Here is a 19,417-nt window from a genome sequence, read left to right as displayed (position 1 = left end):
GCAGGCCACTGCAGACTATGGATACCTGGCTTTGCTGAACAGGCAGCCCCTTTGTGTGCCGCTCTCAAGGGGTCTCCGGAGTCCTTCACATGGGGGGAGACTCAAACTAAAGCCTTCCAGGCCTTACGAGATGCTCTCACGACCCCACCGGCCTGGGCCCTGCCAGATCCCACCAAGCCATTCCATTTGTTTGTAGCCAAAAAAGGGGGGGTGGGTAGTCAAGGGAGTTCTGACTCAGCACCTGGGAACTTGGCACCAACCGGTGGCCTATTTATCCAAACGGCTGGACCCAGTTGCTTCCGGGTGGCCCCCACGCATTCGACAAATTGCCGCCACCGCGCTCCCAGTTAAAGCCGCCGACAAACTAACCTTGGGGCAGGCATTGTCTGTCACGGGGCCCCATGAAGCGGAGGCTTTACTGCGGGCTCCCCCAGAGCGATGGCTGTCAAATGCTCGGATTACCCAATATCAGGCATTGCTACTCGACCGGCCCCGAATACGTCTTTGTGCCCCCGCGGCCTTAAACCCAGCCACTTTGCTGCCCGAAGGACAAGGTCCCCCTCTGCACTCTTGCCCAGAAACCTTGGCGATGATCTCGTCCCTCCGCTCCGATCTTACGGACGTTCCCTTACAGGACCCTGATATCAACAGGACCCTGATATCAGCATGTTTTCAGGCGGCAGTGGTTTTGTGTTTCAAGGGCAAAGGCGTGCCCGCGCTGCAGCGATGACAGACCACGAGGTTCTATGGCAACAGACCCTTCCCCCCCCCCCCCCCGGGAACTTCAGCCCAGCGCGCAGAGCTCATCGCGCTAACGAAAGCCCTAAAACTCGAAAGAAACAAGGCACTTAATATTTATACGGACCGCCGCTATGCATTTGCCCCCGCCCATGTGCACGGATCCATTTATCAAGAGCGCAGCCTCCTCACGATGGAAGGCAAGGCCGTCAAAAACAAAGCTAAAATTTTAGACCTTCTGGCGGCCATCTGGGAACCTGCAACACTGGCGATCATTCACTGCCGGGGACATCAAAAAGGCGACTCCCTAGAGGCAGTCGGAAACCGCCTGGCTGATGCAGCAGCCCGAGAAGCTGCCCTAAGAAGCCCGAGAAGCTAGCCTTGAAGCTACCGATCGAGCCCAGTTGCACTCCTAAAGATCTGGAGTGGGTTTCCAGAAAGGGGGGAAGTAAGATGCCGGGACAAAAGTGGCTTCAGGATCCTGAAGGTAAGATACTCCTACCCGCGGCACTCGGGCGGCGCATGGTGGGTCAGCTTCACCAAGGGACTCATCTGGGGAAAACGAGGATGGCGGGATTAGTGCGGAAAAAGTTCAGGGCGCAAGGGCTGGGAAAAGAGATCGAAGAGGTGGTTGAAAGATGTGTAAGTTGCGCCCAAGTAAACCAGGGTGCAAATAAGAAGCTTTCGGAAGCTAAAAGAGATAGAGGAACTGAGCCGGGCCGGTTTTGGGAAGTAGATTTTACTGAAATTAAACCAGGGGAACACGGATGCAAACACCTGCTTGTTTTTGTGGACACCTTCTCCGGGTGGGTCGAGGCTTTCGTCACTAAATCAGAAACGGCTCAGGCGACAGTTAAGAAATTCTTAAATGAGATAATTCCTGGATTCGGGCTGCCTCTGAGCATAGGATCGGACAATGGCCCGGCCTTCACGGCGCAGGTGTCCCGGGGTCTAGCCCGGGCATTGGGAGTAGATTGGAAATTACATTGTGCATATAGACCCCAGAGCTCGGGTCAGGTAGAAAGGATGAATCGGACCCTAAAAGAGACCTTAACCAAATTGTCCCTTGAGACGGGCAAAAATTGGGTCGATGTCCTGCCTTTTGCCCTTTTGCGAGCGTGTTTTACTCCATTTGTCAAGGGATTTTCCCCTTATGAAATTTTATTGGGCAGACCTCCACCTATCCTGCCGAGGCTAGGAGACGACGTAATGGAACAGTTGGAACGGGACCATTTGCTGGCTTCGCTCATGGCCCTGCAACATGTACAGAAGGAAATAACCAGGGCCTTGAGAGAAGCCTTCGCTCATCCTCCTGTTCTTCCCCACCCCTTTCAACCAGGAGACTTGGTCTGGGTCAAGAGGCACGAGCCTAAAACCCCGGAGCCACGCCGGAAAGGACCGCACACCGTGATCCTGACTACACCCGCGGCCGTGAAGATAGACGGTGTCCGAACCTGGATGCATCACTCTCGGGTCAAGAAAAACCGCGTGAAGGCGGGAACACCCCAGACTGATACGGAACCAGATAACGAACACAATGGAAGGTCCGAAGGCACCCAGAGGATCCTTTAAAGCTAAGACTGATGCGGGCATAATAATATTAATTGTCTGGGTTTGTATAATGGTAAGCGTGGGGGACTGCACAGAATTGCATCCCCTATCTTTTTGGCCATACCAATGGGAACTCAGGGACACTGTCACAGGGTAGGTGATAGCATCTAATACCTCTTCCACTGTGCCTTGTTTTTTGTTTGATTTATGCGACTTGATGGGGGACTTTAATTACTAATTAGAAACAGCCAACGGGCTTTGCTCCTCCGGTCCCCCAAAACCCCTATATGGTTACGTATGGATTGGGACACAGGGATCAAGAACAAAAATTGACTGACATACCAGGGTTATACAGTTGCCCTGCAAATAGAAAGGTCGAATGTGAAGGAAAAGGCCAATACCATTGTGCAAAATGGGGTCATGAAACGCTGGCTCCCTGGCTGGCGGGACAGGGCCATGACCCCTTAATCACCCTCCTTAGAACTCCAGATCCCAGGGGCGCCTGGGTGGCGCAGTCGGTTAAGCGTCCGACTTCAGCCAGGTCACGATCTCGCGGTCCGTGAGTTCGAGCCCCGCGTCAGGCTCTGGGCTGACGGCTCGGAGCCTGGAGCCTGTTTCCGATTCTGTGTCTCCCTCTCTCTCTGCCCCTCCCCCGTTCATGCTCTGTCTCTCTCTGTCCCAAAAATAAATAAAAAACGTTGAAAAAAAAAATTAAAAAAAAAAAAAAAAAGAACTCCAGATCCCAAATGTAAGACCCAAGGAAAAGGCAACCCAACAAAAATATGTTTAAAAAAGGTTTCTAGTTCCCGTACCTTTTCCTCTTCCTGGGACACTGGATACGCTTGGGGGTCTCAGGATGTCCGCTCCAAGGGTTGACAAAGGCATTTCCTTTACTATACAACGGGTTAAAAAAAAAAAAACAACTCCACCCGATCTGGTAGAGCCAAACAAGGACATTATTTTTCCCCCCCCCCCCCGCCCCCGCTCTTTCCGAGTGTCCCTTCCCAACCTACCCTGCGCTCGGATGCCCCCACAAAGTCAGAATTGCCAACTACGGGTCATATCCAGAACCCATTCTCCCCTGAGACGCATTGGCTAAACGTAGCAGATTCTATGTGTGCTTGGCTAAATTCATCTCACGCCGAGATTGTACAAGGTTGCTGGCTGTGTTTAAACCCTAACCCCCCATATTCTGTGGGAATGGCTACAAATGCCAGCGTTAGACAAGACGTAGAAAAGCATGTCATCAAATTGCTAAATCCAAGCATGTCATTGTGCCCTTGGGGTTCACAACCAATTTTAACCCCAGGGGACCTCCAAGGGCAGGGTTGGTGCATAGTGTCCCGAGAATATTATTCCCGTCCTCGTGGGGCTGGGAATTGTGATCTACTCTTCATGAAGGCAGGGGCCTCTGCGTGGCCCTCGGGGAAATGTGTGTTTTCATGCCAACAATTCCGGAGTAATCCGAGACACTCTCAGTTTGGTCAGGGATAATCTTAGGACCAGGGAACGTGCCTTGGAGGCCAGCGATAATTGGTATCCGAGTTTACTCTCTTGGTCCCCCTGGCTCACATCACTGCTCACCGCCGTAGCTGGGCCACTGCTGTTGTTACTTCTCGGGTTAACTATCGGCCCGCGCATTATCAACTGGTTAGTACAGTAGGTCAAGAGGCGAGTTGGTGAAACAAAAATAATGATGATTAGGTCCAACTATGTCCCCTCAGTTCCTAGATGAATCAAGGGATCGATTCACTGACAAGAAAAGGGGGAAATGTAAGGGTTAAATTATAGTGTAGGGCTAATTGTAGCTTGAAAAATAACAGCTTTGTTCCCACACTGAAGGTCAGAGATAACAGCCTTGCTTTACTCTTGTAAATTACGCTTCCTACTCTTGTAAATCAGGCTTCGCCAATGAAGGAAACAAACGCTCAAAGAAAAGAGCATCAGAGGCAGGGTCAAGGAGATCCACTGGTTGCAACTTAGCGGCAGAAAGTCTAAAATAAACACCTCATTCGGCAACTGTTTCTAATTCATCTGGGAACTGTTTCTAACTCATCTGGGAACTGTTTCTCCGTTCTGTTCCCAGGTAATGATAAAACGATGTGATCGGCTTTAAAAACTCTGCACCTCTGCTGCTTCGGGGCCGCAATCGGTCGGCCTTGCTTCTCCTTGCAATAAACTTTGTTGTGACTGTCACTGGTGACCGTAGCATTCTGTTTCAGGAGTCGTGTGGATGCAACAAAGTGTTGTTTTTTTTTAATCGGTAGCTTTATGTGGTTGTTTTTCCTAACACCTTTTTTGAGATGTAATGCACATACCATAAAATGTAACCTTCTAACGTTCACAATTCTGTGGAGTTTGGTATATTCACAGCCTTGTGCAACCATCCCCGCTGTGTAATTGGAGAACATATTCATCACCCCAAAAAGAAGCTCAGTAGCCATCAGCAGTCCTTCTCCTTTCCTCCCTTCCCCCCAACACGTGGCATTCACAGGTCTACTCTCTGCCTCCACAGAGTTGCCCATTTCGGATATTTCACGTAAAGGAAATCATGTAATATTGTTGCATCCACACGACTCCTGAAACACCTTCAATGTCAACACAAAGCTGTTATTTTTCAAGCTAAGCATTAGCCCTACACTACAATTTAACCCTTACAATATGTGGTCTTTTGCATCTGGCTTCCTGCACTTCGCGTCATGCTTTCAAGAGTCGCCCACACTGTAGCATTATCCGTGCTTCATTCCTTTTTTACGCCCAAATAATACTCCATAGTGTACATCTACGACCCTGTTTCTCCATTCATCAACTCTCGGGTCATTTGCGTTGTTTCCACTTTGGGGCTATTGTGAGTTGGTTGCTATGAACGTTGGTGTACAAGTATTGGTCTGAATACCTGCTTTCAATTCCTTTGGTTGTACGGCCGCTAGGGCAACTATTGGGGCATAGGGTAACTTTGTGAGGACTCGCCAGGCTGTTTTCCACAGAGATGGCACCGTTTTACATTCCCGCCGGCAGGGTGATGGATGAGCCTTCGAATTTCTCCATGTCCTTGTCAATACCTGTTATTATTATTTTTTTTTTGATTATAGTCAACCCAGTGGGTGTAACGTGGCATCTCACTGTGGTTTCGATTTGCATTTCCCAAATGACTAATCTGTTGAACCTCTCTTGCAAGCCTCTGATTAATTGTGATTAATTTTCAGAGTTCTGAAAAAGGTGATTTTGATATCTTCTTGTAAGTACTCACATTGTTTTTCGGTGAGGGGGGAGATTCGTGGAGGTCCCCACTTTGCCATTTCAAAAGGGCCACTGTCCTTGCTGACCTCTTGGTGGATAACACGGGCCACGGTACCGTCATCACCCTGTCTTAGGGTTGTTTCTACAACACAGCCTAACAGCATAATCAGGAAAGGATGAGGGGCTCCTGGGTGGCTCAGTCAGTTAAGCGGCTGACTCTTGGTTTCCACTCAGGTCATGACCTCCCCGGTTTCACAAGTTCAAGTCCCGTGTTGGGCTCTGCGCTGGCAGCATGGAGCCTGCTTGGGATTCTCTATCTCCCTCTCTCTCTGCCCCTCCCCCACTCTCCCTATGCCTCTCTTTCTTTCAAAAATAACCATTAAAAACATTATTTAGGGGCACCTGAGTGGCTTAGTCGGTTAAGCGTCCAACTTCGGCTCGGGTCGTGATCTCGCAGTCCGTGAGTTGGAGCCCCGCGTCGGGCTCTGTGCTGACAGCTCAGAGCCTGGAGCCTGTTTCAGATTCTGTGTCTCCCTCTCTCTGACCCTCGCCCGTTCAGGCTCTGTCTCTCTCTGTCTCAAAAATAAATAAAGGGTAAAAAACATTTTTTAATTATTTAAAAAATAAAAACAAATAAATAAATAAACTTTAAAAATAAATAAATAAAACAAAATTCAGTCCCTCGGTTTCACTAGCCACAATCCAAGTGCTTAGTAGCCATATGTGGCTACTGTATAGGAGAGCACAGATCTAGAACATTTCTGCCATTGCACTCCTCCAGATACACCCTCTCCAGCTGTCTTCAAGCACGCAATGGGTTTTGGAGTCCAATGGCTCAAGAAGCCCGGGGCGTCAAGTCTCCTTCATTTGCAAGGGGGCACCTTTCCTAATGGGTGCTGATTACTTTTAATGAACAAGGTAATGAATGTTTGAAGAATATGACTTTACTGGGTCATTTCCTACTCCTTCTAGATGGAAATTTCCAGAGCAGTTCTGCTCAAGAGAAGATAACAAAAGAAAACACCCTCGAAAGTATCTTAAATAGTGCTACCGTTGTCATGGGCTCCCAGGTCCCAGGACCATTTCTCTCTTTAGCAAGCCCTCACTCAAGGGCAACCCCAGGTCCATTGTCATATAATCCTAGACAGGTCTCCTGGTTCCCCAGCCAGGGCTGTTGCCAGCATAACCACCTGCCTCTCATAGACAGCAGCTGGTCTCAGAAGGATTTAGTAAGGGTTACAGTGATGATGTTGGGGGGGGGGGTGGTCAGTTCATGGGGTCCAGAGCTGATGTCCAAGAAAGAATTCTTGAAGACGCCTTTCGTACAAAAAGGTGGTTTTATTCAAGCACGGGGACAGGACCCGTGGGCAGGAAGAGCTGACAGGTAACTAATTATATACCCTCAGGTTGGGAGGTGGTCAGGGATAAAGTAAGTCTCCGAGGTATTTTGGAAGCAAGGTTTAGGGGCTAGCTGTTGCTAGGGAAACATCACTTTTTACTGGTTAATAAAACCCCAGTCATGAGACTCTTCAGATGTATATCAGGGGCCATAACCTCAGGGGTATGATTGCCTGCACGTATCTTGGGGCAGTGGAGATAAAGGAAGTAAACTTACAGGGTTCTTGAGGTTGGGATAATGTTGAGCTAAGGTTCTCTTTTGCCCCCAGCAAAGTGTCATCCTTGCGGCAGCTGAGCTCCTAGAGGGAGGTCACTCTGCCCGTTTCAAGGACTTGTCAGGGGGCTGCCGGCAGTAAGGGAATTTAGTTTTTCATTCGCCTTAGTTTCCCATATTACCGTGGTAAGCACATAAACACCTCCCCTTTGTTCTTGGGTAGCCAGGAGTGTCCGAGGAATATCACCCATATTCCGCCTTGGGGTTGGGTGGGGGGCTGCTAGCTTGTGCTTTGCCCCTTAGCTTGCCCCACGCTCCCTCATCAATAATGTAGATCCATTCAGATGGGGCTCCTGGATGGCTGCGTCCATTAAGTGTCCGACTTCGGCTCAGGTCAGGTTCTTGCGATTCGTGAGTTCGAGCCCCATGCCGCGCTCTGTGCTGACAGCTCAGAGCCTGGAGCCTGCTTCAGATTCTGTGTGTGTGTGTGTGTGTGTGTGTGTGTGTCTGACCCTCTCCTGCTCACACTCTGCCTCAAAAATAAATAAATATAAAAAATTACAAAATCATACTATAGATCCATTGAGGAGAAATGCAGCAGCTGAGAGGCCCAAGTCAAGAGAAGGGCGACCAATAGCATGGTCCTGGCCCAGCGCTGGCTTCAAGCAAAGGGATGCTATGACTTTAGCTGCGAATGACTGAACACAGCCACCCTGAAGGATGTGCAACCTGTCCCCACACTCGGGAGGGTCCCACATTTGGTTTAATGCTCTGCTGCCACATCTGGGAATTCTCATTTTTTTTTTTAAGTTTATTTATTTATTTTGAGAGAGAAAGAGCACGAGCGAGCCAGGGAGGGGCAGAGAGAGAAGGGGAGAGAGAATCTTCACCAGGCTCTGTACTGTCAGCGCAGAGCCGGACACAGGGCTCAAACTCACGCACCGCGAGATCATGACGTGAGCTGAAACCAAGAGTTGGACGCTCAACCGACTGAGCCACCCAGGCGCCCCGCCATCTTGAAATTCTTAATCATTTTGGAACAAGGAGCCCTGGGCCCTTCAACTCATGCGGCTGGTCCCATCCGCAGAAAGTCGAGTCTTTTCCGTGGGAGGCGTTAATCTGTGAGCAAGAGCCAGAACTGGCAAGAGAAGAGACATGGGGAGGGACTGGATGGGGCACTGAGGGAAGAGCTGGCCCACAGGCTCTGTCTCTCTCTCTCCTTCAAAAATAAACATTAGAAAAAACTTTTTTTCATTAAAAAAAGAGAACAAAGAGAAGAGATGGGGTACAGGGGGGCTTCCAGCCACAGAGAAGACAAGGAACAGGGGCTGGCTGCCCATATGGGGCCCACGGCGAAGGCATGATGAGTGGGAATGGGCCCAACCCCCGGCCACAGGAAGGGCACTCTCTGCTCCAGGCACGTGGGCAACATTTCTCTCCTCTGCTGGCCTCAGCTTCGCCAGTTAAGGGGATTTGCTTTTTCTCACCCTCCCAACCCCAGTCAATATGCCTGTGGTGGAATGAACTTTTATGTGTCACCTTCCTACACCCACTGCTGCAGCTACGACCGTCCTGCTACTCGGCCTCTCCTACCACATACGCTCTCCACGCCGGCAGATGTGACTTCACTAAGACACGGTTCGTGGGTTCGAGCCCCGCGTCGGGCTGTGTGCCGACAGCTCGGAGTCTGGAGCCTGCTTCGGATTCTGTCTCTCTCTCTCTCTCAAAAATAAATAAACGTTAAAAAAAAAGAAAGATACAAGCTGTCAAGAATCTGTTATTGCCCTTCCAAGACACGGGCGGTGGCAGAGACGCCAACAAAGCGAAAGAGAATTGAAGGTGAGAGGGAGAGAGAACTTGCAAAGGTCTCCAAAGTAGCCACTGGAGGAACTTCTTGGAAGGACGGGACTCCAGTGGAAGTGTGCACGGTCTGGGGACCCACAGAGCCGCCTCAGGGGTCCCCGGGGGTTCAGGCGTTTAAGGGGTATAAGCTTGCTTGCCGCAGAAATGTGACTCTTCAGAGAAACTATGATAACATATAACAAAGGTTTCTGTGTTGTAAGTTGGTTTTACCAGAAAGTGGACAGTTTATTCTCTTCCCCAGCTTTTGCTTAACTTCATGTAAACCGGTAAAAACTAAGAACTGACAAGACTCCTTTAATGTCCATTTGAAGCAAAATTTTTTTTGTCTTAATATCAAAAAAAATTATTTTAATGTTTATTTTTGAGACAGAGAGAGCCAGAGCGTGGGTGGGGGAGGAGCAGGGAGAGAGGGGGGGGGAGACACAGAATCCGAAGCAGGCTCCGGGCTCCGAGCTGTCGGCACACAGCCCGACGCGGGGCTCGAACTCACAAACTTCGAGATCAGTGACCGTGACCCGAACCGAAGTCGGACGCTTAACCGACTGAGCCAGCCAGGCGGCCCTGAAGCAAAATTTTCAATGTTTGAAAGTAAATTCAATCAGCAAACTTGCAATGATCATTCTTCATTCAACGCGCCAAACACGATAACCACTACTTCTCGGCAAGCCAGGCAGCATATTTTTGATGTTTAAAAAGTGACCGAGTGACATCAGAACATAAAGAGAGACTTAAATCTTACACACAGAAGTGGAAATAGCTAAATGCCAGCTTTTATCTGAAAAGGGCTCCAAATTCTACTTTTTTTTTTTTTTTTTGCCTGATTAGGAGAGGAGATATAACTATTGAAATACATTAGACAAGAAAACAAGGTACGGAATCGTGAAAGAGCAGATGGTCAGAGTCAGTCTGATAATTACGAAAAATACGATGTCAGAGTAAGCTCATTCTGACTGTGAGGATGAGTTGAATACTGCTGTCTACCAAAAGTAGGACAAGGTATGAAAACCATAGCTTTAATTCCACGTAAATGGAGCTGAAAATGCACCATAGCTGCGTGGCCACTTGCTAGCTACGTGTGTACATTCAGGGTATTTGCTTTTTTCAGTAATAAAAAATCAGCTAATTCTAAAAAAGGAAACAGAAAAAATTTGCGTCCTTGAGAGCTCCGTCTCCCGGGCTCACCTTGCGCACCATCTCGTCTTCCTGAAAATTTATTCTTTTCCCAGGATGAGCCAGAAGAATATTTGAATTTCTTTTTTTTTTTGAAACTTTTTAACTTTTTTTGAAGTTTATGTTTTGAGAGACAGAGTGAGTGGGGGAGGGGCAGAGAGAGAGAGAGAGAGAGGGACAGAGAGCATCCCAAGTAGGCTCCATACCGCCAGCACGGAGTCCGACGCGGGGCTCCAACTCACTAACTGTGAGATCATGACCTGAGCAGAAACCACGAGTCAGACGCTGAACCGACTGAACCACTGGGGCGCCCCGAATATTTGAATTTCTTAAACTTGTCAGACTGTCCATCCCGAGAAAGCTAGAGCGTCTGGGCCAACAACAGCCCGCCTGTTAGGGTGAGCACTTAGGCTCAGTCTAGCCCTGGTTCTGGAAGGACAGTTAACACGACGCCCTAAAGAAGAATGTCCAGCCGGTGAGAGCCACCCACCCTGAAGGCTGGACTGGGAAAGAGAACAACTGATGTCCTTTCCATCTTTTCCCGTTCATACACGATACTCCCCAAATACACAAGGACCCTTTTCTTCCGAAATTGCTACAGCAGAGCATGCTTCATTCAGTTAAAACACGCAGGTGGGCTAAACATAAATCCAGGGCCATCTAGACCACACGCCACCCTTGAGTGACCTTGGGAAAGACACTCCCCTCTGGGCAGAGGCAGCTCCCTGAGCAACCAGCTTGGTGAGTGAAGGGTGCCTTTGCACAAGCTGGAAAGAGTCCCAATCCCCACCCCACCCTGGGGTGATACAGCTTCACGGCAAGATGCACAGCTTGGCCAGCAGAACCCAGGCTTAATTTCACCACCTCATTCCCACCCATTTGGCCAGGTGCGCTTGCTCAGTGAACCGCCTGCACAACTGTACTCAGTGGTTCTGCTTAATCACTAAACAGGAAGCTGTTCTACAGTAAGGGGAAAGCAGTTCACCTAGCCTGATTCTGATCATGTGCAATGTACTGACACTTCTTAAAATGTCACAGCAATAATTACTTGAGGCTGGTTGACTCAAGAGAATCCCAGGAAAATGTCAGGTTATATAAAAGGAAGTAAAAAAACGTAGACAAACTCAGAAAGACGTTTGGGACTTTGCCAAATAACAGAGGGATAGATGATGTGTCTGTATAGTCAGCTGGAGGTGAGTTCAGTTTCTGGCTATATGACCTTAGGTAAGTCATTTAGCCTCAGTTTCCTCATCTGGAAAATGAAAATAAAAGTGTGTATCTCACAGGGCTATTCTGAAGATTACAGGAAGTAACCTTCATTCAACTAATACTTACTGAAATACTGAACACTTCTCACATTCCATGCACTGAAACACAACTGTGAATACATAGGCAGGGTTCCCACCCTTTAGCATGGGGTCAAAAATAATATAAAATTTCCTGGGGCACCTGGGTGGATCAGTTGGTTGAGGATCTGTCTCTTGATTTCAGCTCCGGTCATGATCCCAAGGTCATGGGATTGAGCCCTGCATCGGGCTCTGCCCTAAGCATGGAGCCTGAGATTCTCTCTCTCTCTCTCTCTCTCTCTCTCTCTCTCCCTCTGCACCTCTCCCCTGCTCAAGCTCTCTCTGTAAAGTAAATAGATAAGTAAATAAAACAAAAATAATATAAAATTTCCATTAGGATAAGAGTTATGTGAGGGTATAATGGAGGAAAATTTACTTGGTCAGGTGGATTGGGGATAGTTTCCAGTTCGTCTGTGATCTGAAAAAAGAATGGAGGTTACCAAGCAATGAGAGGGGGAAAGAGACACCCAACCAACGGGAAGGGAATGTGCAAGAGTCCTGTGGCAGGAGGAAGCTTGGCTTGGTCGTGGAAGCAAGGCCATTGGGGCTGGAGCACAGAAATCAAGGAGAAGAGTAATATCATTGTTGTATCGCTTTGTATGTTGGCTTTTATTTTATTTTTTTTTTAAGTTTATTTATTTTGAGGGGAGGAGGGGCAGAGAGAGAAGGAGAGAGAGAATCCCAAGCGGGCTCTGTGCTGTCAGCCTGCTCAACTGACACGGGGCTCAGCCTCACAAACTGTGAGATCATGACCTGAGCCAAAATCAAGAGACGGTCGCTTAACCAACTGAGCCACCCAGGTGCCCCTATAAAACATTATTAGTGAGATCATTTACGTTCTTTGGTGGGTCTCTATCCAACACTCCAGGGCCTAGAGGCTTCACCCGCATCAACTCATTTCATTTCACAGCTGCCCTGGAGCCCAACAGCCCTTCCTTGTGGTTTTATACTCATTTGACAAACTAGGAAGCTGCAGTGCAGAGATCAAGCAACCTGCCCAAGGTCACCAAGGGCTCAAAGCCAACCTGAATGGATAGAGTGCAAATCTGCATCCACTCTAGGTTGGGATCTCTACTGGCTGCGGGACCCCAAGCAAATGCCTGCAACTTCCAGCTTCTTGTTTCCTTGGTTCAGGCAACCAAGAAGTGGAGTTAGCTCTGCAAAGGTGGGCGCCACCCGGGGGATGAAAGTCCTGTGGCAGACAGACCTGTAGGCTGTAGAAGGAAGAACAAAGGGTGAGTAAAGGTGGGGGGTGGGGGGGCTTACTGTCTTTGAAACCCATCTCCCTCTCCACCACAGATCAAATCCAATGCCTCAGACAGGATAGGAACTCGGGAAACGGTAGTTCGTTGGCTCAAGGCTGGGGACCTGAAAGCCCTAGCTTCACATCGCTACAGAAGGGGAAATCTGGGCGGGACGGTTTGAATAGCGATCCCGGATCGCGCCACGCTGCTGCCACCTGGTGGCACCGTGCCTACGGTGTCGAGCAATGCCTCCGGGCAACATTAGTGTCCGAAGTAAAGAAAAGAGAACGCTGATGAACGGTATGCTTAGAAATGGTTAAGATGGTAAGTTGTACGTTATATGCCTTTACTGTGATAAAAAAAAAAATAAATGGAAAAAAATGAAAGTGTAAAATGAATTAAATTTAAAGAGTGAAATAAGTCCTTTCTCACTCCACTCAGGAGGTAACATTGCTTCTCCTGAGATTAGGTTGTAGCATCTCATTATCATGTGACAGTTCGAAGTGTTTCTGTCCTGTCTCTGCGCTTCCCTCAAGCCCTTTAAAATTTCCCTTTGGCATCCTTGGAGCAGGGGTGTGATGATCTATTACTGATCATATATAGATGTATGATCTAACACACATATATGCTATTAATTATGTTGTATTATAAATATTATATATTTATATATACTGCCGCTCTTTGACTCAACTCTCTCAAAGCCACCCTTTATTCAGTTTGCAGTTTCCAAAGATGAAATCTCAACCCTAATGTTCCATCTGATTCCTACTTTGCATCTGCCCTTGCTAAGGTACAAATATACGTGACATAGGGGAATGCAAGCTGGTGCAGCCACTCTGGAAAAAAGTATGGAGGTTCCTCAAAAAAACTAAAAGTAGAACTACCCTATGACCCAGCAATGGCACTACGAGGTATTTATCCGCGGGATACCTGTGTGCTGTTTCGAAGGGACACATGCACCCCCATGTTTATAGCAGCGCTATCGACAATGGCCAAAGTATGGAAAGAGCCCAAATGTCCACCGATGGATGAATGGATAAAGATGTGGTATATCTATACAAGGGAGTATTACTCGGCAATCAAAGAGAATGAAATCTTGCCATTTGCAACTACGTGGATGGGACTGGAGGGTATTAGGCTAAGGGAAATTAGTCAAAGACAAATATCATATGACTTCACTCATATGATGACTTTAAGAGACAAAACAGATGAACATAAGGGAAGGGAAACAAAAATAATATAAAAACAGGGAGGGGGACAAAACAGAAGAGACTCATAAACATGGAGAACAAACAGAGGCACCAGGAGGTGCCCTTCTCTACACCGTAGGCTAGGCGGCCTGGGTTTTCATCCACAGAGTTTTAGCACGCGGCTGCTTGAGACATTGTTTATATTTTATTCCCACCATGCGGCCCCTTTGAGATGACAAGACACTCGAGAAAACTAATGACAGGCACTTCCACCCCAGCCCTTCAGGATAATAAGGTTTATTCACAGCTTAACAGGAATTAAATTGATGATATAGGATCTCATATTAAAGAAAATAATGAGCATTTATACTAGACTGTGTTGCTTATAACACACATAACCCCGTTAAAAATAAAAGTTTTCTTGAGATAATTCACCCTTTAAAATTGTACAATTCAGGGGCGCCTAGGTGGCTCAGTCGATTCATCATCTGGCTTCCGCTCAGGTCACGAACTCGTGGTTCGTGAGTTCGAGCCCCGTGTCCGGCTCTGTGCTGACAGCTCGGAGCCTGGAGCCTGCTTCGGATGCTGTGTCTCCCTCTCTCTCCGTTCCTCCCCCACTTGCATTCTGTCTCTCTGGTTCCCTCTCTAAAATAAATAAAGATTAAAAAAAGTTTTCTAATTGTACAATTCGGTGGTTTTTAACACATCCACAGTGTTACATATTCACACTGTTGTGCAGCCATCACCACCATCAAATTGTAGAACATTTTCATCACCCTAAAAGGAAAGAAACCCTATACCCGTTAGCAGTCACTCCGCATTCTTCCCTCCCCCAGCTCCCGGCAACCGCTAATCTGTTCTCCGGTTCCACGCTGTTGCCTCTTCTGGGCGTTTTACGTAAACAGAATCATATACTGTGTGGCCTTTTGTTTGTATCTTCTTCCACTTAACATAATGCTTTCAGGGGTCACCTATGTTGTGGCATGTGTCAGTAACTTTATTCCCTTTTGTGACTGAATAACACCCCGTTGTATGGATATACCATATTTTCTTTATCCATTAACAGTTGATGGGTATTTGGGTTGTTCCTATTTGGGGTATTATAAACAGTGTCACTGTAAACATCCTTGTAAACGTTCTTATATGTTTCAACGCCTCCAATTCTCTTGGATATATACCTAGGAGTGGAATTGCTGAATCCTATGGTAATTCTGTGTTTACCTGTGTGAGGAGCCACCAGACTATTTTTTTTTTCACAGTGGCTGCACCATTTTGCATTCTCACCAGCGTGTTTGAGGGTTCTAATTTCTTCACGTCCTCAACGATATTTTCTTATTGCTTCTCTCTTTTATTATAGTCTTCCTAGTGGGTGTGAAGAGATAGGATTTGCATCTTCCAAATAACTGAGGAGGTTAAGCATGTTTTCATGTGCTTCTTGGCTATTTGTATATCGTCTTTGGGGAAATGTCTATTCAAGTCCTTTGTCACCTCTAAATTGGATTGTCTTTTTTTTCCTAACATTTATTTTTGAGAGACAGACAGAGACAGAGTGCGAATGGGGAAGGAACAGAGAGAGAGGGAGACACCGAATCGGAAGCAGACTCCAGGCTCTGAGCCGTCAACACAGAGCCTGATGTGGGGCTTGAACCCACTAACCGTGAAATCACAACCTGAGCTGAAGTCGGACGCTTAACGGACTGAGCCACCCAGGCGCCCCAGGTTGTCTTTTTGTTGTTGAGTTGTAAGAATTCTTTATAATTCCATATACTAGACCCTTATCACATATATGATTTGCAAATATTTTCTCTTATCCTGTGAATTATCTTTTCACTTTCTTGATAGTGCTCTTTGATGCACAAACATTTTTAATACATGATCTTTTAAAGTGCATTTTTTACAATATTTATTTTGAGAGAGAGAGAGAGAGAGAGAGAGAGAGAGAAAGTGTGCACTTGCGCATACATGAGTGGGAGAGGGGCAGAGAGAGGGAGAGAGAGAACCCCAAGCAGGCTCTGAGCCATCAGTGTAGAGCCTGATGTGGGTAAAATCTTGGCCTGAGCCAAAATCAAGAGTTAGACGTTTAACTAACTGAGCTACGCAGGCACCCCAAACATTTGTTTTATTATCAGAAAAGTGGTAAGTGACACACTTCATTACATCCATGAGTTAAAAGAGGAAACTGTTCTCTCGCGGTGTTGGGTACAATTTAGCAGCCATTCCTAATAAACTCTAAGTAAAACAGAACTGGAAGAAAATAACTAAACACTGATAATGTATTCTTTTTTTTTTTTTTCTAAATTTGTTAACGTTTATTTATTATTGAGAGATAGAGAGACACAGAACGTGAGCAGGGGAGGGGTAGAGAGAGGGGGAGACACAGAATCTGAAGCAGGCTCCAGGCTCCGAGCCATCAGCACAGAGCCCGACGCGGGGCTCGAACTCACAAACTGCGAGATCATGACCTGAGCTGAAGTCGGTCGCTTAACCAACTGAGCTACCCAGGCGCCCCGATAATGTATTCTTAACAAAACCAGTAACAACCATTCAACCACATGAGGCCATGCCGAACCCACTGCCCTCAGAAACAGGAAAAAGGCTAGATGTCCATTGTGATTCAACCGTGATTTCAAGGTTTGGATTGATGCACTGAGACAGGAAAAGTATTGGCATCAATATTTGAAAAGAAGGGGAGGGGCACCTGGGTGGCTCAGTCAGTTGAGAATCTGACTTCCCTTCGGAACCAGTGACTGACTTCCGATCTGGAACCAGTGCATCTTGCAAAGGATGAAGATGGCAAAAAGGAAATCCAAATGGCCACTAAGCATTTATAATAGGATGTGGAATGAGATTTTTCCTGTTATCTGAGCACAATATGCGACAAATAACCCCCCATTCTAGAGAGAGTATTGACATGCTCTTGAAAGTTTTCTATAAAACACCAGAGCCAGTCTTTTGACAATCAGCCCCATCTTCCGCCTCCAGATAATAACAAGCAATTAATAATTCAGGAAACGACTGAAAGAAGGGAGGAGAGCTGGTGTCATACCTAGTCTATTTTTTTAACACCCACAGCAGATGATCTAACTCCTCCTCTTTCATACTACATTATTTTCAGCATTTATTTTTATCACAAAATGAAACTATACCCAACATCAAAGGCCTTATATATTTCAAAATAGATACAAACATGCAATAACTTCCTCCTTTGCTCTTTATTTTTCTTTCTTGGGCTCTATGGAGTCAATATCTTTTCATGTAAGGACAGCACCCTCTTCACACTAACCTAGGCACTACTGTAAAGTTATTTTGTAGATGTAATTACAGTCCCAAGTCATTTGGCCTTAAGAGAGGGAAATGATCTGGGTGGACTTAACAAGCCCTTTAAAAACAGAGTTTCTCTGACTGGTGAAGAAACCCCTAGAAAGGAATCCAGCTTGGCCAACACCTTGATTTCAGCCTCACAGAGCAGAGAACAGAGACATGCTATGCCCAGACTTCAGATCCGCAGACGCTTGGGCTACTAAATGGATGTTTTAAGCTGCTAAATTTGTGATAAATTATTACATAACAAGAGAAAACGATTACACCCTTTATTGTTGGTACCCAGGTGGGCCTGCCCTTGGTACCCACCAGCACGAGGCCTTAGGGGAGAGAGAGTAAGGGTTTTCCCTCTCCTTCCTGCCCTTGACTGCTCTACATTGCCTGGCTGAGGCTAAGACAGGGGGCTCTGACTCTGCCTGGCCCTGCCTCAGCTCATTCCTTGAGGTGACCCCTAGAAGCCTTTGGCCTCTTTGACAGTCTTGAGAATCACTGTGTTGGTAAAACCCATACTTTCTTAATCAGCCTCTACCTTTGTATGTTGGAACCTTTTCCATTTTTTATATCGTAAATAAGGCTACCACAAACATCTTTGTACATAAAACTTTGTCCGGATCTTGGCTGGTTTTCTTAGGATAAGACATGCGGAGTTAAAAGCAAATGAACATCTTTAGGGCTGATGTATATTACACGAACATTTCTAGAAAGCCCAGCGCTCCATCAGGGGAGTATAATGTCTAAGGTTCTTGACCTAAGCTGAGCCAATAGACTTCCCGGCTCAAAGACTTAGCTATTTCAGGGGGAAGACCACCTCCTCATTTTACCTCCACACTCTTCCCCTCAGTGACCCACCCTCACCCCTAAGCTTTCGGTCGCCCACTGGAAACTTCTACTCAGAAACCCAAAGGCACCCAAACCCAACGTGCTCAAAAACTGAAGGCACTTGTCACCATTCCCTCCATCCTCCACCAAAATGCCCCAGATTGAGAAAACAGACCTAGCGCTATGGCTGGGACCAAGCTGACAACCATTGACAACCAACCAGATTCCCCAAAGAAATCACCCTCTTAAGATAAGCGACAGCACACCGACTGCAGGGTCGAAGACGGGGACAGAGAAGGAAAGACCTGCCCTCCCTCTCCCGCGCGCGGGGCACAGGTCTGGGAGGCTGGCGGGCGTATACACAACAGCGCCTGCGCGCCAAGGCACGAGACAAAAGGGTGACGAACTTTCGTCACCGAGCTTCGCCCAGCGGGCGGTGCCCGAAATGCAGCAACCGCGGCTGGCACGGGGACGCGATTTCGATCCGGGGAGTCAAGGACACCGCGCGCCGGAGCCCAGCTTTCGCGCCTTACGAGAGGCAAGCGCGCAGCCGCCACAGGGTCGGCCGCCCGCGGGGCCCGGACGCGAGCGCGCGGGCAGGCGCGTTGGCGTTTGTGCGCACGCGCCCTCAGACGCGCGAGCGCGCGCGGCAACTGGGAAGGTGAAGAAGGAAGCAGAGGGGAAGGGGTGGGGTTGAACCTCGCGCATGCGCGCTCCGCGCACACCATTTGGCGGGTTTTCCTTGATTGCTCGGTTTTGCTCCAGTCCTCGAGATGCTCCGCCGTAGCTTTTAGGAAGCAGGACGTTCTCTCCAGAAGAGCGAGTTAACGAGATTTCTGCTTCCTCCCTTCGGGTGTTTGGGGCTTCTCCCAATTAAAATAAGGCGCTCCTCCGTGACTGACGCCTGGGACCTTCTGACCGCCTGAGGGCTCGGGCTGTTTGGCCCCCTTCCGTCTCGGTCTCCCGAAGGGTGAAAGGATCAGGGGAAGCTCGTCCTGCCCCTCGATCTCCACGCCGCGGGTTCCTTAGACTCCGGTCCGAGCTCGGTGGGCCGGACCCCCGGCCGTCCCCTGGGTCACCATGAGCGTGTCGGCCCAGCGCCTGGTGGAGGAGTTGCAGATCTTTGACGTGGATTGCGACGAGGCTCTGGCTGAGAAATGTGAGTCCCTCGCCTCCGCCCCGGACCCCAGCGGAGGTCCGCGCTCGCGCTCCGTGTTCCCGGTCACGTAGAACCCAGAGGGGGACCGCTTCCAAGCCCCACCTCCCCTAGATCGGACCTCTTGGTCGTTGGGAGGTGAAGAGTGAATCCAGGTGTTGAGATTT

General features: G+C 48.0%; 1 protein-coding gene across 3 annotated transcripts in view; it reads left to right on the top strand.

The window, feature by feature from the left end:
- The first annotated feature begins 18,652 nt into the window (after positions 1 to 18,652).
- Positions 18,653 to 19,417, top strand: part of POLA2 (DNA polymerase alpha 2, accessory subunit) — a 30,130-nt gene continuing 29,365 nt past the window's right edge. For all 3 annotated transcript variants that reach the window (XM_049616424.1, XM_049616409.1, XM_049616417.1), the window contains exon 1: positions 18,653 to 19,253. In XM_049616424.1, the coding sequence (XP_049472381.1) occupies positions 19,175 to 19,253 (79 nt within the window). In that variant the 5' untranslated portion in view covers positions 18,653 to 19,174. The remainder of the gene's footprint in view (positions 19,254 to 19,417) is intronic.

This window comes from Panthera uncia, chromosome D1 (genome assembly GCF_023721935.1).
Source record: "Panthera uncia isolate 11264 chromosome D1, Puncia_PCG_1.0, whole genome shotgun sequence".
Classification (NCBI taxonomy): Eukaryota; Metazoa; Chordata; class Mammalia; order Carnivora; family Felidae; genus Panthera; species Panthera uncia.
Note: the sequence above shows the minus strand (reverse complement) of the source record. Positions and strands in the feature narration are given on the sequence as shown.